General features: G+C 46.9%; 1 protein-coding gene across 1 annotated transcript in view; it reads right to left on the reverse strand.

The window, feature by feature from the left end:
• Positions 1-9,520: 9,520 nt before the first annotated feature.
• The window catches only part of Prkcb (protein kinase C beta), a 306,972-nt gene continuing 289,230 nt past the window's right edge, over positions 9,521-27,262 (reverse strand). The window contains exon 17 of the mRNA XM_078024201.1: positions 9,521-9,547. Coding sequence (XP_077880327.1) covers positions 9,536-9,547 — 12 coding nt within the window. The 3' untranslated portion in view covers positions 9,521-9,535. The remainder of the gene's footprint in view (positions 9,548-27,262) is intronic.

Genomic DNA, 27,262 nt, shown 5'->3' on the forward strand with positions numbered 1-27,262 from the left:
CACCAGCAGTCGCCAATCAACTCCCCTCCCCCGCCCCGGGCCCCGGGAGCCAGGCAAGTTTGCTTTTTTGCTGCGGGAGCTGCTGGAAACCCACTGGGGACAGAGAAGATCAGAGAGACCTAGCCTTCTTAAAGGGACCGACGGGTCTGGGTGACGGTTCTGTGGCTCACTAGGGCCGGCAAAAGTGTTGGCACAGGCGCATCTGTGTATAGTCTGTCTCAATTTGGTTCCCCAGAAAACAAACCAATATGTCTACCCTCCTTTCTCTGGAGCTCTGGTTTACACGGGAGATAACGTGCTCAGATCAGACCAGGAAACTCTTTAGATAAATATGAACATGTACTCCTAAAAGGACCAAAGGAACTAAGTGCACATGTTCTGTTGTTCACATATCAGGGACCTTGAGTGATGGGATGTGAAATTTGGGTTTCTGCATAAACCTCTTACATAGGTTAACACCTTTACATTTGAGGGGGTCATGAATCCAAGGTGCCAGAGCCATTGAAAATGTCAGATTCTTTCCAGAGCGCCCTATGATGTTCATTTGTTAACATCCATGTTGAAGGCAGACCACAAAACAGGTGAAGTCTGAGCTGCTTTCCTTGTTAGTCCAAAGTACAAATGCCTTTGCATACTTGAAAGCTCTCTCCTTTGGAAAAAGACCATGTTTCAAAGGATCAGCCCTGAGCCAGCCAGCACCATGTCTTCCAGCACACACATGAGCACCCACGGAGTTAGTTGACTGAAGACATTCTACAGACTAGCTCTTATGTTTTTTTTTCCCTTGTGCTATTATATGACTGATACAATCAAAGGTTGAGTGTTTGCAATCGAGGCTGCTTGAGTTGCTTCTGCTGTCCCTGAGATGTGTCCACAACTAGCTGTCACAGTTAAGTGTTATTTTACTGGACAAAAATGTAATAGGAGATAATCACTGACAAGATACTGCCACGCTGCCATCTCTGGCTGTCTGAAAACTACTATTCCATTGATTGAGCAGCAGCATGTATCAGAGGGCTCTCAAAAGCCACTCCCAACTTCTCCATGATTTTGCTGTTTTTATTTGGTGTTAAGGTCATTTGAAGACTTCATTCGTGGTGTTAGATATACATGTATGTGCATGCATTGATTTGAATACGCCATTATGGTATGATTTGCATTTGAATGTTTACCTGTGCTGTGTTCAACTTTGCTTCGAGTTCTGAATGCCTGGAGATTTGTTGCAAAACCTGTGTGTATGCAGCAGTGTCATGGCCCATGGGCTCATATCTGATATAAACATGCAGCAGTGAGCATGCTGCATGGATTGGAATGTGTAGCTTTTTACACGTATGTACTTGGTTTCATGTGAATGTATCATGAAAATTTGCTGCATAAACAAAAGAATTGCAACATATAACTTGGGGCCAGGATCACATGTAGCCGTACCCCAGCAGATCATGGAGTACGTTGTACCAAGCCTCCTACCAGTAACTTAGTGCTGTTTCTTTTTCCTCTAATGAAAATTCTCTTCTCCATAAAATATCCTGCCTTGGTTATTATTAGTTTTTTTTTTTTTAAGGAAAAGGCCATGTATAACAGGGAGGTAAAATTGTTCTTTTCTGGTGGAAGTTATTAAATTAGTGAATTTTCCTTTCCCACTCTCAGAAACTTAAGCAATATGAAATAATTCATACTGACCAACAGTCACCCCAAGACATTTTATTCTTGCATTACTCCAGTATGGGGCAAGAAAGGTATTCTATTAAAGTAGGACCACGTTGACAGAAAGTCAAGGGGCCTTGGGGAGAGTGTGCCAATCTCTCCATTCACCAGATCTGCGGTAAAAGAAGAGCAGATCCATCTCCACCCCTCGGATTGTACTAGAAGCCCAGACATCCAGGTGTGGTGGCCAAGAAGTTGTTCTGCAGAAGAATCGAGTATCCAGGTAGGCTGGTGGGAAGAAGGGGTCAGGAACCCAGGTAGATGAAGGTAACAATCACAGTCACAACGTGGAGAAAAGGGACGCAAGAGAGTTGCAAGAATGGCGAGGTATGCTGAGCTTTTGCCTTAGGGAGGCAAGAGCATCCTCTGTAACTCTTGTCCAGAGCAGCAGCTGATCACAGAGTGTGGGAAGTCCTGATCCTGCATATGGAGCAAGTCAGAACACCTGACTGGAGTGGGAGTGCGGAGGCAGGGAGACCGCCAGTTAGTTCCTGATAATTCCTCCCCACTTACTAGGGGGTGACCTCATCCTTTCATTCAATAGAACGTGTAGGTGTGTACACGGTGCGGTGCGTAGAAATCTGTTTCTAAGCCTAGGTGCAATTTCCCCTTCTCACCACTAGAGGGCTCGTTCGCCAGATCAATCAGGGCCCCCAGAGATTCCCAGAGCCCTCCCTCAAAGCCAAGGAGCTACTGTGTTGGCTGATGACCCTTTCTGATTCTACTTATCTGGCAAGAGTCTGGCAGAGCATTCAGACAGCTTGAAACTCAGGTGTGATTCTCTTAAGACATTTTTTCCTCCCATTTGACTCTTAGCTAGTGAGTAGCTGGCACAGCGTATTTATTTGTGTTTTTTTTTTTTTCCTGCTCATCCTTTTATATCACTCACTCACCTCTGGAAAAGTGAGTTCCCCGTGAGAGTGGTTAATTCCACCTTTATGTATATCTATAAATCATCAGTTAAAGATAAGTAAATAAATGCATTTATCTTTATTAAAGATAAATTATCTTTATTTAAATTATATATATTTGTATATATATTTAAAATATATATATAAATTATTTTTATTTAAAGATAAATAAATAAATGGGAATAGAGGGAAGGGGGAGGGGAGGGAATGGAGGGGCAGGAGGTGGGGTACCAGTCCTGAAATGCAGTAGATCAAATTCCTTGCATATGTGATTACGTCAAAATGAACTCAACTGTTGTGGATAACTATAATGCACTAATAAAAGCATAAAAAGAAAGAGAGTGGCTCTGTTATTTAAGGAGCACACACAAGTCATTCAATTCAATCGTGCTTCTTGTGTCCCTACTAAGTGCAAGACAATCTGCTCCGTACTTTGGAACAAAGATATAATCCTCATTCCCCCAGAGGCCAATTATGTAGTGAGGGGTTTGTACTAGTGAGAACATTTTTGTCTGTAAACTGCAGACACTCGCTGGCACTAGCTTGAGAAAATGGGGGATTTGGTAGAAGGATGTGGCAAACATTTTAAGGATCCGTGGGGCCAGGACAAAGAACTAGAATTAGGAAAGAAAAAGCCATCAGGAGCTTTGACAGTTGTTCCATTTTTCATCTTCTCTTTTCGTATTTTTTAGTTGGAAGAAATTGTTTTGCCTTCTCTACTCTTTGATCTTCAAGATGGGAGCGAGATGTTGAGTCTTGGTGTCATTTCTATTCAAGGAACCTAACCCGACTAAAAAACGAGAAGTTTTCGTTTCCGGTCCAAGTTTCCAGAAGAGACCATCTGATTGGCCCGGCCTGTGTGTGGAGCATTTCCAGTCAGGGGTGAGGCTCAAGATGACGGGTGACCAGCACAGCATGGCCGCTGGGACCAGCCCTGGTGAGTTGGGGAAGGACGGTGACCTGCAATATCCTTATATGACAAAGAGACACACAAGGATATAGGTCTCTGGCTGATGAGAGGGTATCTCGAACTTGGGTATTTTATTGAAAATCACAAAAGTAACCAACAGAACCAAAAATATCCCACGACTATATTTGGAGAAGAGGAGAGATTGGCGTAAGCTAAACTTAGACAGAAATCATGACTCTTGATGGCTCTCGGGGAAAAGGACCAGGTGGGGCCAGGATATCTGTTTTTCATTAGTCTTTTCTATCCTGTTTGATTTCTAATCTTGTGCATGTACACTTTGATAAATGTTTAAAGTTAATTAAAACAAAAATGTTCATAGTAAGCCGCAGGTCAACCGTCCATGTCTCTCAGCCACCTTCTGCTTTATCAATACAAAAATTCCAGGTGTTTCCTGTGACTCATCCATTTCTTCCTTGTGCCTGGAATGCTCTTCCCTGAGATATCCTTTTAATTAATTTTTTTTTAAATTTTGGAATGATTTTGAATTGACATAGAAATTTTTGCCGTTAGAAGATATCCTCACATTTTGATCCCTCACTTCATTCAACTTACATGTCACCTTCTCAGAGAATCCTCCTTTCATTGCTGTGTCTAAAATATCACCCCCCACTGTCTGAAATGTCCTTCCCCCATCCTCCCACTCTGTTCTCCCTCATGATATTTATCATTTCCTGACTGCGTATCGTGGATATGTGTGCATACATGGAGACGTATGCGTATATATTTTTGCATTTATTTTCATCTCCCTGAGAAGTTCAGGGGCTTTTGATTTGTTCATATCTAAATTACCAAACCCAAGACGACTGCCCAGGATTTAATAGATATTCAATTAGCATTTGCTGAGTCAGTTAATTGCATAAATAAATGATTAAGTTTCCCACCTGCGACAGGCCCTGGAGAGTTGATAACAAGCAAGAAACACAGTGACCTTGATCACCTGGCACTTTCAGTGTAATAGGGAGGTCACAGATCAGTGGGCCAATAAGGACAATGGTAAAAGATGCTCTTGATGCCCTACTCAGATTTCTTTTCCTAGGTTGGTGCGTTTACCTTCCTCTATTCCCGACCCCACCCAACCCACCATTGCCCCTTCTTGGGAGAACTAATCTCAGCTCATGGTTTCTGTCTTGGCTAAGGAACTGCAGTCTCCCATGCCCCAGGGCAGCCTGCAGCCAGTCAGAATTGGGTCCAGGGCAGAGACGGCTCCAAGATGAAATTTATGCTCCACAGTCCTTTGTGGATTGCCATGACTCGTGCAGCGTCAACAAAGGATTCATGAGTAGGGGTGACTGGAGATGGAGAAAAACACAGACACATCATCCAGTCAAGCTGGGGCCAGGTAGGACACTGCACTCTGATGGAAGAACAGTGACTCAGAACTAGTTCTGCAGGTTGATTATACAGGGTCTCATAATCAGGAATTTAAACTACAGGACCATTGCACATTGTTCAAGGTTTGTGAGCAGTCAGAGGCTTCTTTGTGCACTAAAATGTTACAGAGGTAGAAACGTTTTTTGCTGCTATCCTACTGTTGCAGTGCTGAGAAGTTTCTGCTATTATCCTGCTATACCCAGGACGCCTATTGTCCTGGGATGTCTGATAACTGTTAGAGACAGTGGATCACAGTGGACCCGTCTAAGACTCAACTTTGTCACATCCTTAATTGACTTGGTCTTCTTTCCCCGTGGTCCTTAAGCCACAGTGTACATTAGAATCATGGAAAAGTCATGTCAAATGCCAGGATACTGGGTTCTACCCCCGGAGTTTCTAAGAAGGGTGGTGCTTAAAAATGTTCATTTCTAGCAATAAAAAAAAAAAATCACTTGTTCTTTTTCATCCTGGATCCCATACTCCCTCCCCCTTCCCCTGAAGTTCACTTCTCCATAAATCAGGATGCATCTGAATCCCTGCCTCAGATTCTGCCTCTGGAGAATCCCACCTAAGACAACAAGGAGGGCTGGGAAGTGTTGTGTAGGGGGACTGTAGGTCAAGGACAATTAATGTCACCAAAGGTCATCTAGAGGGCTTCACTGAAGTTTCACTTTAATGGAACTCTTTTTTTTTTTTTTTTGGGTGAATTCAGGGACACTCGACCCCCATCCCCAGCCCTATTTTGCATTTTATCTACAGACAGGGGGGTCTCACTGGGTTGCTTTGCATCTCACTCATTTGCTGAGGCTGGCCTTGAACTCTCGATCCTCCTGCCTCAGCCTCCGAGTTGCTGGAATGACAGGCGTGCGCTGCCCCCGCGCCCGGCCCATGGAACTCTTAAGGATGAACAGTCTAGTGAAGGGCTGAGGGGACTTCTCGCCTGCAGTGGAACCAGCATGTTCAAAGCCCCGGTCCATGCTGAGTCTGGGGGAAAGAGACGAGTTCGCCGTGGCTGGAGTGTGGGGGGTGACTGTAGCGGGACATGCTCGACACCTTATGTCCAAACAGATGTTCCGCCACGGATCCTCTCCATAGAAGACATGCCAAGTGTATTAGCTCTGGGAAGAAAATAGGTGACCAAACGATTTTCCATCTTGATTTGTAGCAACTTGGGGTGGTAAATGAAACTCCTGAAAGATCTCGTGAGTCCAAAAGGATGCTCATCTTCCCCAATTCCACCCCAGATGAGCCGGGGGCGGGGGGAGGGATAACAAAGAACCTTCCAGAGACCAATAGAAGGATGATGGGAATTAATGGATAAGGGAGTTGCTGACTGATAGAAGAACAGGTGTGCCAGCCCGGGCCCTTCTTCCACTCCCAGGTGAGCAGTGCTGCTGGCCTTGCTCAGGTGGGTGTTTCTGGTTGCCTGCCTTGGACTGCGCTGGGCACTTTGGACTCTGAATTTGAAAGTCCTCACCGGCTGTCTGGTTCCTTCCACACTCTTGAATAATGGGCTTGCTGGGAGCAAGCAAGTTGTTTTTTTTAGTTTAGGCCACGAGAAGATTCACCCAGGCCAGCTGAAGGGCACTGCACGTCACCTAGAAATCCTGCATTTTAAATGGGCGAGACTTGGGGTGGCAGCCTTTGGGAAAAGGTTAATGAGTTCTCCACGTAGAAAGACTCTGCTGGCAAAGGAGGGGATGGTTGCAGTCACCCGTCGTGGCTTAGCCTGAGTCTTTCTTTGTTTCTTCTTACTAATAAAACTCCAGTGGAAATGGGAGACATTTTTGTCGAGTTGAAAGAAAGTCGCATTTTTTTTATTCTTCTTTAAAAAGAAGGGTAGACGTGTGAAGAAATTCTGATCAATAAAATATAATTAAAATTATATGTTGTGTGGACAATAATTAAAATGTGGGAACAACCCAAGTGATGATTGACAGATGAATGGAGAAACATAATGCGATATATACATACAATGGAATATTATGCAACCATGAAGAGTTCTGGAGCTCAGATATATGCTACCACATGGATGGAACTTTAAGACGTTAGTATGCTAAGTAGAAATGCCAAACACCAAAGATTGCACCCACATGAGGTTCCTAGAACTGGAAAATATGTAAAGACAGAGGGTAGATTGGAGGTTATTAGAGTCTGAGAAGAGAGGGTAATGGGAAACTATTGCTTCTCTGATACAGAATTTCCATTACGTTTATGAAAACATCTTAGGGAAAATGGCCAACTTCACAAAACACTGTGAACGTCCCTCACGCCACTGACTCATACACTTAAAAATGGGGGAAAATGGCAAATTTTATGTTATTTGTATTTCACCACAGTAAAAAAGTTTTGTAGAGCTGAGTGCGGTGACGCGCACTTGTCATCCCAGTGGCTTGGGAGGCTGAGGCAGGAGGATCGAGAATTCAAGCCAGCCTCAGCAACTTAGTGAGGCCCTAAGCAACTCAGTGAGACCCTGTCTCTAAATAAAAATAAAAAGGACTGGGGATGTGGCTCAGTGGTTAAGAGCCCCTGGGTTCAATTCCTGGTACCCTCCCTGCAAAACTAAGTTTCGTGTGTTTTCTGTTAAATGTCCTCCAAGGGGGGTGTTGGTGGTCAGGCTTTGTCACCACATGTGTGGTGGCTTTTTTTCTTTCAGTCTCTTCCTGCCTGGAACCAGGATGCAATGCTGGAGGCTGAGCAGCTGCTTTATTCCCATGAGGTAACGAGTGCATATTTGGGGCAGCTTCAAATAAAATCGGAGAAGCCCGAGTCTCCAGTAGTATCATGGGCCCACTGTCACAGGCCAGGACTCCTTACCTCCAAAATTCTTACTCCAAGACAAAAACAGACTCTTTGGCTGATTTTACTCATTTTCAAGTTTAACCACTGAGCACAATTCCAATTGATATGGAGGAGGTGAAGTCAAATTAGAGTCTACTGGTCAGGAAGTGTCCAGTCACAGTTGACAGAAAGCCAATTCAAAGCACATCAAACCGAGAAAAGTGATCAATCCGTGTGTAGCTTAAAAGTCCACGTTCAGGCAGGACCCGATCCAGGACCCTAAACAGGAGCTTCTCGGACCGGCCTCTCTCTGCCTCAGCCCTGACCCGCTCTGCTCTAGCTCTGCAATCGGCCTGGCTCTCCTCTGAAGCACCCAGAACTCCTGGTTCAAATTGGTCCATTGGCTCATGCCCACCTGGATGCTGTCATGGTGGGCAGCAAACCATTCATGGACCTCATAGCTGGGCTGTCTTTCTAACTTCAGACACATGGGGAGGAAGATCCATCTTGTCTTAATCCATGTGCACATGGAGTGGGGCGGAGGGATGATTCTTTAGAGAAAACTGAGGATGTTGTTAACAGAAAAGGGATGGATAGATGGTGGGAAGAAAAAATAAGAGCTCCTCACTGTGCCCTGCAGGCAGGTAAACGCTACATCACACTGAGCACTGTCACCACGTGAGATCATCCAACAAATTAATCTGCACTGATTTGCCAAGCACTGCTGTAGGTAGGTACTGAAGCTGCAGAAGTGAGCAACTCATCAACCAAAGAGCAGCGTGTTAGTCAGCTGTCTGTAACTATAACAAAATACCTGAGTTAACCAACTTATAAAGAAGAAAAAGGTTTCTTTTTGACTCACTGTTTTGGAGGTTTCAGTCTTTGATGGGTCAGTCTCGTGGCTGTGGGTAAAGAATCTACGTAAGATACATAGACTCCCTTACACTTTTGGTAAGAAAGAAAGCGACGACGTAACTGTTTGTCAGTTCTTACATCTCTGTGACCAAAGGACCTGACAGGAACAACATCGAGAAGTTCATTGGGCCCCCAGTTTCAGAGGTTCAGTCTGTGATTGGTTGACTCCATAGCTCTGGGCCCAAGGTAAGGTAGAACATCACGGTGGGAGAGCAAGAAAACAGTTCAAAACACGGCAACTAGAAAGCAGAGACAGAGAGAGAGAGAGAGAGACAGAGAGAGAGAGAGAGGGGTCTGCTCACCAGGGACAAAATATAAACCCCAAAGTCACACCCCCAGTGACCTACTCTCTTCAGACACAACCTACATGCCTATAATTAGTACTCCATATAAATGGTTAATCCATATGTGGATTAATCTTTTGATTAAATTATAACTCTCATAATCTACTCATCTTACATCTGAACATTCCTGCATTGTCTTGTGCAAGTTTTGGGGGAACAGCTCATATCTAAACCACAACCATAAGAGTAACCCAAAGAGCAGCGTGTTAGTCAGCTTTCTGTAACTATAACAAAATACCTGAGTTAATCAACTTATAAAGAAGAAAAAGGTTTCTTTTTGACTCACCATTTTGAAGGTTTCAGTCTCTGATGGGTCAGTCTCATGGCTGTGGGTAAAGAAGCACATCAAAGCAAAACTGCTCACCTCATGGCCAGAGAGAGAAGGAGATAGGAAGGGACAGAGTCCCATACTCCCCTTTGGAGGTGTACCCTCAGTGGATTAAGGACCTCCCACTAGGTTCCACCATCTTCCTGTAGTGGCACCTGGTAACCAAGCCTTTAACACATGGGCCTTTGAAGATCCAATGTCAGCATGCAGGTCATGATAAATGCTGTGAAGAAAAATGAAATTGTGTCATGTGACATGTGATCCGTGTTGGAAGCCGCCGAACTGCTTGCGGTAGCATGTTCGGGGGAACATTCTGGGGGAAATGATTTTGGAGTTAAGAAAAGTCAACGATAGGGGCTGAGATTGTAGCTCAGTGGCAGAGCACTGGCCTCGAGAGTGGAAGGCCCTGGGTTCGATCCTCAGCCCCACATAAAAAACAAAAACAAAATAAAGGTGTTGTGTCCACCTACAACGAAAAGAAAGTTAAAAAAGAAAGAAAGAAAAGTCAGTGCTGGGGGAAGAGCCAACCCTCACAGGATCTAGGGAACGCTCCCTGCGGCATGATCATGAGCTTGGCTGGCTGAAGGTCAGAAAGGATGGGGAGGCAGGAATTCTGCACCCAGGAGGAAAAATGGCGCACGATGGAGTCACCGAGTTAGGGTGGGCCAGATGGCGGAGACCGAGGTGGCCGGTGTAGACAGAGTGTGGGTTCCACTCTTTCCCAGTGTGACGCCACCGCGTGATTCTGAGCAAGGGCTTGTGCTTTTCCAGGAGCACATCAGTGACTCAGGTCTGCTCCCTGGGGCAGGAATGACACCAGGGACCCAGAAGAGCAGATCCCTTTGGCTCCGAGTTTCTCTGGGGCGATCGCTGTCCTGCTCATCTCCTAGACTGAAGTATGGGGGTCGGGGAGGAGAAGCATGGGACCTGCCTGTGGAAACCAGACTCAGGGTTGAGATCCCCCCCCAACAATGTGTCCTGGACAAACGTCACTGGGAGAACCAGGAGAAAGAATCTTTGTTCACCTGTCATCCCTCACGGATTTGAGGAAGAAAAGCTCCAGTCTGTGGAAGGACCAAATACCCGACTTGGTGCACGGCGGTCGGTGTTGGTGGAGAGTAGGTGGCTTGGAGACAGGGGAACTGGGGTTCAAGTCCCAATGGCGTCACCGTTATGTGACGTGGACACGTTTGCCTGACTTTTCTATGCCGCTCTTTCCTCCAAATTAAGAATAGGAAGGGGACTTATCTCTTTGGTCAATGGACCTTCCTCGTTGAATAATAAGGAGGATTACCTAATGACGATGCACTCAGTGCTGCGCACAGTGCCTGGCATGTGTTAAGTAGCCAGTGAGTGTCAGCCACGGCTGGGAGTACAGCCAGGATGCCAGAGAAGCCGGCGTCCTTAGTGAGACTGGCTTTCGTCGGCCACCCTTCGAATAACAAACGGCTGACTGCCACGTGGTTGATCGGGGTCCTTGAGACTTAGGTGCTAAGGAAACAAAATGACCCACAGGCCTCAGAAACCCCAAAGTGTCTTTGTTAAAAGAGACCGAGATGCACACCCCAGTAGACAACCAAGAGGCTTAAAACCCACTTTGGAACCCTTCCCCCAATCAGTGAAGTAGGATGTCGTCTGGGACTTCCTCCTGTTGGCTCGGGTTCCCCAACATGCCCAGGGAGAAGAAGAAAGCTCAATCCGCTCATTGGAGGGATTAGAAATCTGCAAGAAGGGAAAAGCGCTTGCTGAGCTGTGGAGACTCTAAGTTGGTACCTAGATAGAAGCCCCGGGTCAAAGCAGAGCACCCAGAGGGAGGACTGGGGAGACCATGGTGGTGTTGTCCGGCACTGGGGACACACAGGAACACTCAGATATTCAATGGTACCCGGATCCCTCCTGGAGGATCGAGATGGCAAGAGACTGCACCCCACCATTACAGGGCAAGGAGAAAGGGCCTCAGGAAGGCAGCCTCCACTCCTGGCCTCCGCTTTCAGCCTCCACTCCCAGGGACTGGGTGTGGCAAAGACGCACTGGGTACCATTTGCATGCTCCGGAAAGTAACTGAGCTCAAACCTTTTTTTTTTTTTTTTTATAACCATCTCCCACAGGAAAACAGCACTCGATGCTGGCGATGCAGAGAGCATCAGAAGCAAAAAGAACCAACCAAGGCACCAGGCAAGTGAGGAGAATTTCATCTCTCACCCCCCACCACTCCCCTACTGCCATCTTGGCCCCAGAGGACAGTCCCAGGGGAGGGAGTCCACCATGACCAGGCTGGGATGAGACCGAGGACAAAGCTTTGTGAGGCTGCAGTTTCGATTTGGACTGAATTGGACTTTCAACATCTTGTCATTTTATGAAAATCTTTCGAACACACATAAAAATGGCCGGAGAAGTAAAATGAATGAATTCCCCGTACCCATCGCCAGCTGCAACAGCTCTTGACTCGAAGCCAGTCTTGTTCATCTCTACGCCCCATTAACTGGCCCTCCCTGCTGGATTGCTCGGCAGAAGCCCCAGACGCGTAGCGCTTCAGGATGGGGCTCCAGATGCAGGGGTCCTGATTATCAAAGTAAGATCCTTAAAAATTGAAATGGACCCGAAGACCCTGGGTTTTGTCCATTGCTCATTTTTGTGATCCCTGGAACAGAAAGTTGCAGGAAGGCAGAGAATTTTTTTTCTGTTTCATTCCTTATTTCAGTCCATACTTATAAGAGTGCATACGACCTGGTCGATGCTGGGGAACTGTTTGCTGGAGAAGTGAGTGAACCGTGCAGAATCGCCCAGCTCTCCCTCCGCACCACCCTCGAGGTGCCCAGACTGAGGTAAAGGACGAATTCCTTATTTGCCGTTACTCGATTTTCTTGCCTCCGTGTTGACCCATATTTATTGAGCATCATGTCCCACTTGGAAGGACTGACTCGCAGATTGCTCTCTTCTAAAAGAGAGTTTCAAAAAGTGAGTCCAGAAAATGTCCTGGAGCTCAGCTTCCCCAAGTCTCTGGCACTTGGAGTGTTTCCTGGAGAACTTGCAACTGGTAGCTCATGGGTCCTTCCCGGTTTGCCGATGTGGCTTCACCCTCCTGGTTTTATAATTTGCACTGAATTGAATTCGACGTGGGTCCGTATTCCTGCCGGCAGTTGGTCGGAGGAGTAGCACCTGTCCCCTGCCGTGAGACACGTCTGGTTCAGCTGGCTGCAGACCCCCCTACAATCTGCCGTCTCTGCGAGTCCTAAGTCAGCCCCCTGGCTCCAGGGGACCCCGATGTCTCATGGATGAGACAGGTATGAAGAGACTCCACCAGCTCTCACCAGTTTGTCCCCAAAAACGCTGGTCTCATTGATGGGTCACCCACTGCCACGCTTCGACTCATTTTTCTGTCTTTCCCGTGGCTCTGTATCTGAGATTTTAAAAATTCTTTTGGAATCATTTTTTGGTCACACATGTTTTCTTCTCCTCGATGTTCTTACATGCTTTCTACTTTGTCAACATAAACGTATGCATGACATTTTCTCACAGCTTAGATTTCTTTACCTGTAATTCTGATTCCTCTCTTATTTTAAGGGTGTCTTTTCTCACTTGATTACGTTAATTGAAGATTTCTTGTTTTTATTGATTTCCCCCTAATGTCTATCAAGATCCAATTTTGAGTTTGTGTCATCCATACCATATTGAATATAAATGCTTTTAAAATTTTAAATGCATGGATGACAGCCTTCCATAATTTCCAGCACGGAAAAAGCTTTATCCTTAGTGTCTCCCATAAGTATACACACACACACACACACACACACACACACATACACACATATATTCCATACATAATATTATATATATAGTATGTAGTATATTCTCTTTCATACATATTTATATAATATTACAGTCTATGTAGTATCTCTACATTTTATACAGCATCTCTGTATATACTTTATACAATACATAGACTATTATATATCATACATAATATGTTCATATTATGAATACTATATATGGTATATTGAAATATATATATATATATGAGACAGGATATATATTCATATATATATTATAAACATCTCTCTATATATTCTATATAGCACATAGAACATTATATATATTATGTAATATATTCATATTATATACATGAATTATATATTATACATATATGAATTCATATTATATATGAATATTGTATATATAAATATACTATAAGCTCTAAATAGTATATACAGCATATAGAATATAGTCAACATACACACACATAGTATATATAAAAATAGACATATATCTATATCTATATCTATATCTATGTGTATATATATGCATTCAGTATCCTACCCTTATCCATGCTGAGGATACATTCCAAGTCTCCTAGTGCATACCCAAAACCATGGTTAGCACCAAAATCTGTACATAGTGTTTTCTCCCAAACCTACCTATATATAGTATTTCTTTTCCTAAAAACTGTGCATGTCTATATGTGCATCCCATTTACGAAACCCGTGTGTCTGAATGTTCTGCATATCTTACGTGTTTACGTCACATATGTACATACTTACGGCCACAGGTCTCTATATATTTAAAATGAGACAATTAGGAGCAAAGAAGGGCAGTTGCATGTCAGATGCCCTTGATCCAGTAACAGAGTTTCCAGAACTTTGTCTTGATTGTTTATTAGTTTTAATTAACTTTTAAATTGCTTTATACTCTTTAATCAATCTGGAATTTACACTGATGTATAATGTGAGGTGAGGATTTAATTTTGGTTTATTTATTCCCTCAAATATTAATCAGTTGTCCCAGCGTCATTTACTGTGCCTTCTCCTCCCCTCTCTGGAGACTTGTATGGCCACTTTTATTATGAAATAAAGTCAGGTACATGAAAGATGGTCTTGGAGCTATCCGTTCTATCCCATCGACTGGGTTGTAATTATTGTAACATAAATCCTATTGATCTCGGTTACAGCATTTATGTACTGTGCTATTTTAATCTTTGAGACGTTAGAGCCTGTTTTAATATCTATTTTAGAGTGTCCCTTCATTATTCTTCATCTTCAAATTGTGCTTGGCTCCCTGGCCCATTCGTTCTCCTCGGTGGAGTTTTAGAGTGACTGACAAGTTCTTCTCCTCCCCCTCAAAGGGAAGTCAGTACAGCAAAAGGGAAATGAATTGCCTCAGGATTCTTGATGAAAATGGCATCAAACCCGTGTATTTATTGAGAAAGGAACCACGTTATTAAATAATCACTCTTTAATTCTATTTATCGCAACTTATTTTAAATTCCCTTGCTGCTCTTTTATTATGGCTCCGTAGACGCTCTGCACACGGGGTGTCGCATTTATTCCAGGTCGGGGTCTGTTCTCATCCTTGTGGTAGAAGCCGAGAGAGTGAGTGTTATCCCCGTGCGCACGGCCAGGGAGTGGCGGTGGCACTGAATCCACAGTCCCCCATGGCAGCGCCCGCCCTCCTCATCACTGTGTTCCATTAAACCTCAAATGAGTTTTGGCCATGATTTCCCAGATCAGCACCAGTTTTATCAAGTGCCAACTTTGCTGATGTGGAGTTTCACTGTCTTTGGTGACTTCTGGAGTCAGAGCTGTTCACTTCCTTCTTTCTCTTTTCGATGGATGGGAATCGTGAGGGCTGCCCCCCACTCTCCTTCCCTGAATTCAGGATCTTGTCCTCTGGGCTCTTGTGTGAACTGTCGGGCAGGAGGACGCCCACTTCTGGATGGACCGTGCTCTGCGGAGGCCCAGCAGCTCAGTTCCGGGTCCTGGAGGTCATGTCCACAGTGGAATTCAGGAGCTCAGACATCCTTCCCTCTGTTGGCCACGGCGGGGGTCTCCCAGTCCATCCGTCGTCCTCTCCACCTCCCTATGGTCCATGGAACAGTCAGAAATGACTCTCTGTAAAGGCTGACCAGCTCATGTCATGACCAGGTTAGAAAACTTGCCAGTTTCCTGTTTGTCTTGTAAGGGATTCACCTCCTTGACCTTGGCCAAGGCTGTAGTTTGCATCTGGAGTGTTGGAGGCTTGGCCACCAGCCTGGGGTGCCCTTGGGAGGTGGCAGAACCTTTAGAAAGTGGAACCTATTGGGAGGAAGTTAGGCCACAGGGGTGCACCTTTGGAGGGAACACCGGGACCCAGCCCTTTCCTGTCGTGTTATTTGCTTCCTGGCTGCCATGAGGGGACCAGCCTTCCTCTACCCAGCCATCCGCCATGATGTCCGCCCTGCCATAGACTCAGAAGTAATGGGGCCAACTAACAATGGACTGAAACCTCTGAACCCATGGGCCACAAGGAACCTTTCTTCTTTTTACACTGATTGAATTGAGCTATTTGCTGCAGCCACAGAAAGCTCACTCCCCCAGCCAAGAAGACCCTGCCTGGGCTGGGAATCCTTCCCCCTCGGGCCTCATCCCAGGCCCACCTCTCCCCCCTTTTTAATTCTCTTATCTGCTGCCTTGTTTTTTTGGTTTTTAATTATGTTTTATTTCTTGAAGGGCTGAACCCTTTCACAGCTGCGTCCCTCCTCTTGGTGCTTACTCTTTGGGGACGTTCTTTCTCCTGGATCCCATGGCATGGATGCCACATCGTGTTCCTGCTGAGGGAGCTGCTCAGGGGGTTCACGGCTGACCACCTGACTGCCACCAGGGCTTGACTCACAGCCGAGATCCCAGCCACCAGGGCTGTTTATCACGGTGGCCTGAATATTTGTGTCTCCCCACATTCGCAGGTTGAAGCCCTGGTCCTCAGGGTGAGGGTGGTCGGACGGGGAGCCTTGGTGGTAACTGGGTTTAGACAGGGTCACGAGGGCGGAGCCCCGGGAATGGGATTTGCCAGAAAAGGAGGAGAGATAAAGTTCTCTCTCATTTTGTCCTTTGCTCCCTGCTGAGCCAACTAGGAAGAGCGCCCTCACCAGGGAGCCATGTGAACTGCCCCTTGACTTTGGACTTGCAGATTCTGTGAGAGAAAAAAAAATAGGCTTCTGTTGTTTGGTATGGTCTTTTATTATAGTGACATGAGTGAATGACAACACTCACTCACTCACTTGTCTGTTTTCCTATCACCTTGCGCTGTGCTGGGACATCAGTACCAAACTCCCATTTGGGTGGTCCTTGGGGCCTGGTGCGGTGAGCGGTGTATAGTAGTAGCTTCATAAACACACGCTGGATTAGTGACTCAGTGAAAAACGTCACCCTTGCCACATCCTAGCTGGTACCTTTGGCACCAGAAAAACCTGAGAAAACGGTAATACCATTTTGAGGTTGTTTGGAACCAAAAGGGGTCTGCGTGACCCACCAGAAGCTCTCAAGAAGTAGTAGCACGAATCATCCCCTTCATGATAATCCAATGTATCAACACCGTAGGAAGGCCAGATGAATCCTGTAGAGGTGAAGTCTACTTAGTTCAGAGCCTGATCATACAAGTCAAGCAGCTCATTTTTAATTTAATTTTTTTCTGCATGTGCCAGAGCTCAAGGATTGATCATTTGTTACAGGAACTGTTGCTACGAACGGTGCCTAAGGGCAATCATTCATTACCATTCCTCACCGTTCTGGGAAGTCACTGGGATCCGCTATGTGGTTCTGGCTCTAAGATTCCCCCCACCACCTTTGGTTTCAGTTGAATGACAGCTGGGACGAAAGTCATCCCGAAGGCTTCCGGGCTCCCACGTCTCACGGCTGGTGCTGGGCTGTGGGTTGGGACCTCAGCAGGGGTTATCCGAGGGAGCACCACCCGTAGCCTCCCTGTGGGGTGGGCAGATTGAACTCTGCAAGACACGGAGCCCAGGGAGAAGAGCTACAGCTTTTCCTAATCCAGCCTCACAGTCACAAAGGCATTTCTTTGGCCACAGTCTATTTGTTCCAAGCCAACCCATCATCAAGGGAAATTGGTCTCTACATCTGTGAACACCCTTACTCTTCCAGTTGAGAGGGGAAAATACGGATCAGATGATTCTTTAATAATCATCAATAGTAAATACGATTGTCCCACAGCTCAGAACATTCATGTCACCGTCCTAACGCTCCCCGTAAGCATTATAATACGGGCACTGAGTTGTAGTGGGGGACCTGTACTGAGCTAGGTTCGGTGCTGTGATTTTAGGTAAGTTCTTGACCTCTTGGAGCTCCCTGTTTCTCTGTAGAGTGGAGGTGATCAAATTAGACCGCATGCAGAATCCGGGCACAGGAGAAAGCGTCCAGGCACGGAGGTGACTAGGGTGAGCCACCACGCCTCCCTGGAGCTCTGTCCTGACATGGTTTCTCCCGTCCGTCACCACGCACGTCCCTTTTAAACCCGGAGGGCGCCTTGTCCACCCGGAGTCACCTGTGGGATTTGACGTCCCCTGTCCTCAGAGCGCGCTGAGCCCCTGCTGAGGGGGTGGGTGGGCATGGTAACAGCCCCAACGCAGCCGGCGCCTGGCCAGAGCCTCCGATCTGCCAGTGTGGGCGCGCACACTCTCTCCCCAGAAAAGCTGCTCGAAGGCATAGACGAGGGGAAGAGGAGATTAAAAATAAAGAGTGGTCATGTTCCGTTTTGAAATGCACAGGAGAGCCATGGACTCAGAGGCCCTCTGATTCTCCGGCTTCGGGAGGGGGGAGGATGTGAGGATAGGAGACGAGCTAATTCACGGGGACACTAAGAATCAGGCAGCTGCCCCTCACGGCTCACGGCATGGGCCTCACCTGGAACCCCCCTCCGGCGTGTCCACGGTTTTGCAGGACGTGGGAGCTAGCTGCCCCTGGGTTTGCTTTGTTGCTCATAGAAATTTTGACTTTTCAAGTCTGGATGGGGTCTGTGCTCTCCAGCGGTCCCCCACCAGCACTCCTTATCACCTGGGTCCAGCCTGCTGTCATGGTCTACATCAAATATTTTCTGGGCTCAGACACATATTCAAGTTTGGTTTGCATCCTTCTTGCTTTATAATTTTTTTCTTTTTTTTTTAATGCTCTCCCAAGGCCAATGTAACTTACAGCCATGGAAGGCACAGGGCAGAATTATTAATTAGCTCTCACCCCTGTTCCTGTCCTGGAAACCCTGTAAGAGAGACGTCTCTTCTCCAGAGACAAGGCATCCAAGAGTACCAGGAGCGAACCGGGGGGGCAGAAAAAGGGCAGAACTGCTTTTTGAACCTTGGAACTAGGAGGGAGGTGATTTTCAGTTGCTAATCATGGAAAAATGTACTTTAAATTGGTTTAATTCAAGGGGAAAAAAAAAAGACAGACTATCCGTCGGCTCCCAGGTACTCTTGGATCCAGGGGCTCAGACTTCAGCTCTCAGCTCTTTTCTTTATGCCAGATCTGTCCTTGGGTGGGCAAATGGCCCCCCAGCATCTCCTGGTCAGCCGCCTACCCTCTCCCCACCAAAGACAGTTGAGAAAACTCTTCTTCCCAATCACTGTGGCTGGCAGATGGAGCTGTCACAGCTTCACGCTTTAAGCCTTGAGCACGGCTAATGCCACCTTGAACCAGCATTTCTGAGGATAAAAATGGAAAGTAGCAATAGGAAATATTGGTATGACCTTTTCAGAAGGGTCACCTCCGTTATCTACACCAGCAACAAAATGTCCTTGTCTACATCAAATGCCATGGTTTCAATATGTCTCACGGAAGCCCTGAATTTATGCCGATGGTATTTGGGACATTATTAGATTAGACGAGGTCAGGAGGATGGGGCCTCCATGGTGCTATTAGTGGCTTTATATGAAGCAGAAGGGAGACTCAATCTAGCATATGCTTGCTCTGTGATGCCCTCTGCCATGTTAGGATGCATTAAGATGTTCTGGTATTGATTGATGCCAAGACCACATGCCTGAACTTCCTGACCTCCAGAACTGTTAGGCAAATAAACTTCAGAAGTTATAAGTTGCCTGGCCTTGGGTATTTTGTTATAGCAGCAGAAAATGGGCTCACCATTGCCTCTCCTGTAGGCTTCAGAGATCATGAGCACCTGCGGTTAATGTTGAATAGTTAAACACACTGTGAGTTAAATAGGATTGTCTTAGAACCTTAGCGTCCCCAGGGAGTTGACCCTATGTGCTCATCTTTTAGAAGAACTCATCTGTCGTTACAATCATCCCAGAGCCCATTCCCTGTTCTTTAAAGTATATCGCTTTCCTCTGGAAAACCAACCATGCCCCACGTGATTCACAGCGATTATCTCTTACCCTCGCCCTACCCCAGAGGTAAGCTTGTGACCCAAGCTTGCCAAGGCCACTATTCATCGCCTGCTTAAGAAACTTAAGTTAGACCCAATATCTTTATTTTTATTTATTTATTTTTATGTGGTGCTGAGGCTCGAACCCACGGCCTCAATCTACAACTAAAAAAATTATTAGAAAAAAAAAAAAAGAAACTTAAGTTAGAGATGGATATTTAAACCAAGACAATAAACTCGATCCTAGAATTCTCATTTAAACGATGAGGAAAAAAAAATGCTCCTTCCACTTACCAGCTAAGCCCTGGGGATAGTGGGCGGAGCTTCTAAAGACCACCCAGGAAGTCAAGTCGAGGAGAAAACCAGGTGAAGGTGGAGAGGCACAGTTTTCTGATACAGTATGTGTCCCTGGGTCCTTTGTACCTGAAGCCAGACACCCCAAGGGCCTTTGAATTACCTGAAAAAAATACATGGTTTTTCTCATGATGACCCCAATTGGAGGAGGGTTTTGCCACTTGTAATCCTAAGGAAGTCCACCATTTGAGTTCAATTGAGGGTCAGTGCACCAGTCAGCTCTTCATCACTGACCAAAATAACTGACTTAAAAGAACAACTTAGAGGGGGAAAAAGTCTATTTTGGCCTCATGGTTTCAGAGGTCTCGGCCCCCAATTTTCTGACTATCACTTTGGGCCTGAGTAGGCAGAACATCATGGCGGAAGAGGGTGCCAGAGGCATGCCGGTCAGCTCGTGGGAACAGGGAAGCAGAAAGAGAGAGGAAGGGGCCAGGGACAGATCTAGTCCACATCCATGCCCCCAGTTACCTCCAGCCATGTCCTGCCTGAAGAGCTTGCCTACAGTCACCATCCAGGGGTCCACCGAGCTATCCATGGATTAATCCAGCAAAATGGATTAATCCAGTGATGAGGTCAGAGTCCTCATCGGTGCCTAGAACCCCAACCTGTGAACCTTGCTGCATTGGGAATCATACTTTCAAAATAGGAACTTTTGGAGGAACGTTGCAGATCCCAACCGTAACAGGCTGAGTAGCAATTCGTCTCTGATCTCTTTTATTCCACTTCCCTCAGCAGAAGCCAAATGGGAACAAGCAAGCTGCAAAACGTCTCAATGAAAGACATGAGCACACAAGCTCTAGGGTCAGACAGGCCTGCATCCAAGCTTCGGTGTGGCCCCTCACCCGCTGTGTGACCTTCGTCAAGTTACCTGGCACCTCTAAGACCCATCTTTCTTATTTGTAAAATTGGTTTCATAATGACATCCACCTCTTGGAGTTTATGGGAGTCTAACGTGAACGTCGCACCGGTAACCGCTCCATCAAGGCTAGCAATTGCCATCATCGTAACACAGAGTCTCCCTCCCAACGTTCAGCTCTGTCTCTAACGTAATTAAAGATGTCCCCCTTGTTGTGTCTTCTCTTGCTCAGGGTGTTTGGCGGTGGACACGGCCTCAGGTAATGGGTGTTCTCAGTGGATTTATGAACGCGGCGTGGAGAAGAGCATGCACCCAGGAACCAGCCTGCGTGGGCCCTGCTCGGGCCCCCGTGGACTTGGATGAAGGGCTCCGCTCTTCTGTCGCTCAGTTTCCACATAAAACAGGGGGTGATGGAAATGGTCCTGCCTCAGAGAGATTAAATAAATTGATAAACTTAAGAATTAATCAACTTCAAAAGGAGGGTTGAGCGCCGTGGATGGCACGGGGCTGTGGTTACCCACTGTGTGATTTTCCTATGGTGCCACCTCGACTGCATACACATTCAGTGGCCAGACACTGACTTCTGGTGGACACGAGTGACTAAGTGTGACAGGACTTGGATGAGCTGTGGTTCCCTGGGTTCCCTAAGAGCCTGCTTACCCCAGGATCACTCAGCAACGCACTGCCTTTCTAATACACATTTTGGGGACAATTCTGGCCATGCCAACATGTGTATGCACGTGTTGACAATGGATTGACTCTACATTTGTTAAATGAAACTTGCATTCAAAATCTGACTCCACCACCTGCTGTTTTATCTCCAGCAAGTTACTTAGCCTCTCTGGGCTTCAGTTTTCCCCAGATGCAAAATGGCAAAAGCAACTGTACCTACCTCACAGGTTGTTGAGAGGATTGTTACGGCAAAGCCCTAAGAACGGGGCTTGACATACTTAAGTACCAAATTAATCTAGTATAAATGATAATGTCCAGTGAATGCAAATGGAATGCCTCCCCCCACCCCTGCCCCATATCCTTAGAATTTTCTTAAAAGGGCTGAAATGATTTTCCTTGCTGGAAGTTTCAAGCTTGTGGATATGCCCAATGGACTATTATATTGGCACAGCCTAAAGTTTTTTTTTTTTTAAATAAGAATTAATGCCCTATATTTTAAAATTAGGACATTTCACATACAAATCTGGCTTCCCTGCTTCTCGGGTGGATTGGGAAAAGATGGTGTCGCTGGGCTCCCTCCTTTGCAGACGGTCACTTGGAGCAGAGAGTGCACTTCAAACAAGACAAGTGCTCTTCAGGCCAAGAACTCTTGGGTCACACAACTCCAATTTTTTTTTTTTTTTCACTTCTGAAATGCTTCACGGATTTGCCTTAAGTGGCCTGGATTGTCAAGGAAAATAAGGACCAACAGGTACCCAAAACACACTACATTCCAGGCACGGTCTCAATCCGGCTCCACAGCCATCCCTAAATAGTCCTATCTTAAGGATGTAAAGATAAGGAACATTCACGTTCCTTCCCAAGATGAGGCAGATGGTATGGGGCAGAGGTAGGCTCCAGAGTCCAGGTTATCATGGCTCCATTGAATCCTGGGGTAAAATTCCTACCTGGGTAAAACTGATTCCCATCTAGGTAAAATTCTGTGCAGGTGTATGACTGAAACGGGAGCTCGGCCGGGGCGGGGGTGGGGGGGAAGGGGGGATCATAATCATGTAGGTCAAGAGGGCTCAGGTGGTGGATGCCTAAGACCATATTTAGGGACTTAGCTGCCTAACTCCTCCATGGCCCTCGGCATCTCCAGATGACTTGTGATCTACCGGGACAGTTTTACTCCTGCTAGAAGCCATTGAACTTGGAGTGGGAGTCTGTGCGCACAGTGGAGCCCAGAAGTTGGTACCTTCTGAGTATCCTTGTCAAGCACAGCATGCACCTCTGGACTCTAAGGTATCTTCACTTTGCAATCAGGCTGAGAATCACATCAAGGTGACACATCATTATACTGAAGGTGTTATGCATCATCTGCGTGCATGTGTATATATATATGTGGACACATCCGCACACACATATACACGCCTGTGTGCATCCTGCGTCCCTTCTTGAGACGCACAGAGCATCTCCCAGGGCCAGGAGATCCCAGCAAGCCCCCCACCCCTAGGATCTTCATTCTCTCTGAAGAAATTCCTTCATTGCCAACATGGCTCTTGTAGCAAAATCTTGTCAAGCTTCCCTCCCCAAAGTCTGTATTATAGCAACAAGACATCTTATTTCCCTTTTCCGGTTATAAAATTATATGATAATATTTGAAGATGTTGTTTCAAAAATATGACTTCCCCCCCATCATTCCAAACCCCAGAGAATCGCTAATCTATGAGCGATTCCCGAGGATTTATTTATTTTTTTTTTAAGAGAACGTCTTTACCCAAATGGTGAGGTTTTGAGATGATGCCTGCCGACTGCTATCAAATGCTTCACATTTGAAAATAAATTCACAAAACACAGAAGAGAAACAGATGGTCCGTGAGTCTTGTCCATTCTCTGTAGCTTTCCTCCACGCTGCAGCATCAGACAGGCGTCGGAGCCAAACTCAGGTGGGTGTATCGCGAGGGGGAGGCCAGCTGTCCCCAGGCCTGAACTGTACAAAGCAAAAACGGCTGCTGTCTTTGGGGGCCCTCCTGGGAGGGTTGCACCCACAGAGATGGGGGTCCTTGCTCCTCATTCTGGCTGGTGGGGTTTAGAGGCACCTGGGTCCCCTGGCTGGCAGAGTGGTCCTGTGGGTTTCTTCTCATCTCGTTTCCAACCCGGGGGTGAGGTTCTCTCTCCAAGTGCATTTTCTTGGTGGCACCCCTGTCTTCTGGGGCATGGTTGGGGAGCCCCAGCTTGGCCCATTGATCAGCCGCTGGATTAGACCCTAGGCAAATGACCCGATGCTGGCCAGTCGTGTTAGCTCCCCAGGGTGTTGTAACAAACCCTCACAAACTGGATAGCTCTAAACAGAAGAAATGTCTCTCTCATGGTTCTGGAGGGCAGAAGGCTACAATCAAGGTGCGTGCAGAGAGTTTTGCCTGGGCTGGTGGCCGCATCTCTCTCTGCTTCATCTTGTGGCCACACCTCCTCTGAGTATCTTTCCTATGTCCCCTGACCTCTTCCTGGTAAGGACCCTTGTCGTAGCATTTAAAAGCCCTTCCTGATACCCGGGGCCATCTCTTCCTTTCAAGATCTTCAGTTTAATTACAGCTGCAAAGATGCCTTTTCCAAAGAAGTTTAACGGTTCTAAATTCCAGGGTGAAGATGTGATACCAGCTGTGGTTTGGGTGAGTATCCCTGAAAAGTCCAGGTGTGACGTTTTGGCCCCCTAGGTGGCGCTACTGAGACGTTTTGGAACCTTGGGAGGCGGGGTCTGATGGGAGGTCTTTAGGTCTTTGGGGGCGTGTCCTTTCAGGAGGCTGTAGGACCTCAACCCCTTTCTGTTCTTCTCTTTGCTTGTTGGCTCATGCAGGGGACAGTTTTGTTCTTCCATGTCCCCTCGACATGGCTGTTAACACCACAACCAGGGGTCTCAAGTAACAGAGGTGCTCGATGGTGAACTTGAACTTCCAAAGACACGAGTTAAGTCAGTCTCTGATAAGTTAATCCCTGCAGGTGTTTTATGGTGCAGAGCATCTTCAGGTAGCCATCGCCTACCCACACATCAGGACTTCCTCCTCTCTGTGGAAGTCCTAATCTAGGGCTGCTTTCCTCTCTGCCTATTTTGACCTCTTCTCTTTAGCCCGGTCACACAGATCCCAATGGCCCCAGAGAGGCTGAAGTGAATGTGCTTGATAGAGCACTTGACTAGAGTCAGTGGAACGGGTTGGGCAGGAGGAGTCTGATCGTCCCCTTCCTTCTCTGTAGTTTTCTTCCTCTGGTCTCCATGAGGATGACAAGGGTCAAGATAAGCCACATCTACCTCCCTCTGCACAAGGACAATGACCCACATCGCTCTTCCCACTCTTGCTCTTACCCCTACCAACTGTGCCCTCTAAAGTAGATGGGGACCTGGCAATTCTCTGCTTAAAGACACTGTGGGGAGGCAGGATCAAGGCCCTCCTGAGAGGAGGCTCGCTGGCCTTACTTCACAAACCACTCCCTCTGGCATTTTGCCAGGCGCCATCCAGACTTGTTTACAGACTCTAACAGTCTTGAGTCATGAGGTTTGTGGTAATTTGTTATAGCAACAACAAGCAACTAATACTGTCTCCAAGGGATTCTCATTGAACTTAAAAAGTCCAACTTCTCACTGAGGTTGCACGTTGTCTTCATGATCAGGCCTCGACCCTCCTCTTTGGCCTCATCTCCCCCCTACTTTGCCAGGGCTTGCTGTTCTTCAGCCCCCAGGCCCACTTTCTCCTCCCCAACAGGTTAAGCATCACACCCGGTCCTTGCTGTAGCCTCAATCTGAAATGCTCTTCTCTGGCTTCTAATTATTGAGTTCAAATTACCATCTTGTCAAGAAGGTCCCTCCTTGACCATTGGAGTTACATAGCGGACAGCCTGGCCATTCCCACCCTGCCAGGGTCCTATCACCACCCTGTTTCGTTTTCTTCATACCATGGATTGCTGTCCACCATCATATCACTCATCACCTTTAATACGCATCCCTTCCAGAACATCAGCGGCCTGGGAAGGGGGCCCATGCTTTGTTGCCTACCTAGAACAGTCACTGGTCCCCAAGAGATTGCTTGAATGAAGAATGACATATAGTTTCCATGTCTAGTGGTGTTTTGCTGGGGTCACGGGCCCCCTGAAGAGTTTCATCCCTTGTAGTAACAGAACAAGGAACAAGGAGGACACCCCCACCCCCCACCCCTCAAGCCCAGGTTGGAGCCGTGAGAAGATAGAGGGCGAGATCCAGAAGTTTTTTTCTCCTCGTTGGGCTCTTTAGAATTTCCTCCTCTTTAACATAATTTTCAAATATTTCCTCTTTGCTCCTCTCTTCTGTAAGTCCTTTGGTTGGGCTCTGTCGACTTACAACCACCAGAATTTCCTGAGCATGATCTTGAGGTCACATAACCTCAAGGGGTTCTTCATTTAAAGTCCCTGTTATGATTTAGAGATGAGGTGTCCCCCCAAAACTCACATATGAGACAATACAAGAAGGTTAGGGGTGGTGGTGGGGGGGATGATTGGGTTGTGAGAGTCTTAACCCCATCAGTGAATCAATCCCTGATGGGATTGACTGAGTGGTGACTAGATGCAAGGGGGTGTGGCTGGAGGGAGTGGCTCGTTGGGGACGTGGCCATGGGGTGCATCTTCTGTATCTGGGGCTGGAGGGAGTGGCTCGTTGGGGACGTGGCCATGGGGTGCATCTTGTGTATCTGGAGCTGGAGGGAGTGGCTCGTTGGGGGCGTGGCCATGGGGTGCATCTTCTGTATCTGGGGCTGGAGGGAGTGGCTCGTTGGGGGCGTGGCCATGGGGTGCATCTTCTGTATCTGGGGCTGGAGGGAGTGGCTCGTTGGGGGCGTGGCCATGGGGTGCATCTTCTGTATCTGGAGCTGGAGTCTCTTTCTCTCTCTGCTTCATGATCACCATGATGCGCTCCTTCCCTCTGCTACACTCTCCCGCCATGATGTCCAGCCTCACCTCAAACCCCTGGGAATGGAACTGGCCTTCTCTGAACTAAGACCCCTGAAACCGTGAGCCCTCAAATAAACTTTCCCTCCCCTAAAGTTGTGCTGGTCGGATCCTTTAGTCACAGCAGAGAAAAAGTTGACAAAACAGTCTCCTTTTGGCTTTCTGCTTCTTAGCTGGACAAGCTGATGTTGCTCGTGTTTGGGGGGATTCAAGGGAATTCCTCTGTTTCCAAAATAACGGATCTTACATCTCCTGGGTTTAGGGAAACACTGGTTTCTGTTCTGTTCACCAGGGACTCAAATCTTTGGGTTCCCTCAGATCTTTTTTCATCTGGATGAACGGTGCCCATGGACACCAACTCAGACACTCCCCGAGCAAGCGTGACCATGGTCTCCCTCCCCAGTTCCACTTCCCCTCTACCTAGGAGGGTGGATCCGGCTCAGCAGGATGGAGCCCACCAGCCGCACTGCAGACCCTCCGCTGACCTCACTCCTCCTTTGCTTGCAGGGCCCGTGACTTTCCTGTGGGCCCTCAACATGGTCATTCACATGAGCTATAAACGAAGTAGGCACCCCTCCAAAAAAAGAAGATGGAGCACACTCATTGGACCTAGTGCCACAGCCCTAAGACACCCCTGTCCTCGATCCCACGGTATATTATGAGCTAGACAGCTTCTGATGTGGCTCCCAGGGATCTCCGCCTTGCTTATCTATGCCCCTGGGTAATTCCCTCCCGTGGAGTGTGTCATTTGTTAGTGATGAAGAGTACACAGAGAAAATGATGTACTGTCCCTTCTGTGATCCAGTGACAGCAGAATGGAACGTCCGTCTGACTGGTTTTCTCCTTACAAGGACTTTTGCCTCATGCACTTTGTTGAAGTAAGCTGCCTGCTTTGGTTTGAATCTGCTCCCCCAAATTTCATATGTTGGAAATTTAATCCCCTGATTCCTGTGTTAATGGTATTAG

The sequence above is a fragment of the Ictidomys tridecemlineatus genome, chromosome 10, assembly GCF_052094955.1.
Source record: "Ictidomys tridecemlineatus isolate mIctTri1 chromosome 10, mIctTri1.hap1, whole genome shotgun sequence".
In the NCBI taxonomy this organism is placed as follows: domain Eukaryota; kingdom Metazoa; phylum Chordata; class Mammalia; order Rodentia; family Sciuridae; genus Ictidomys; species Ictidomys tridecemlineatus.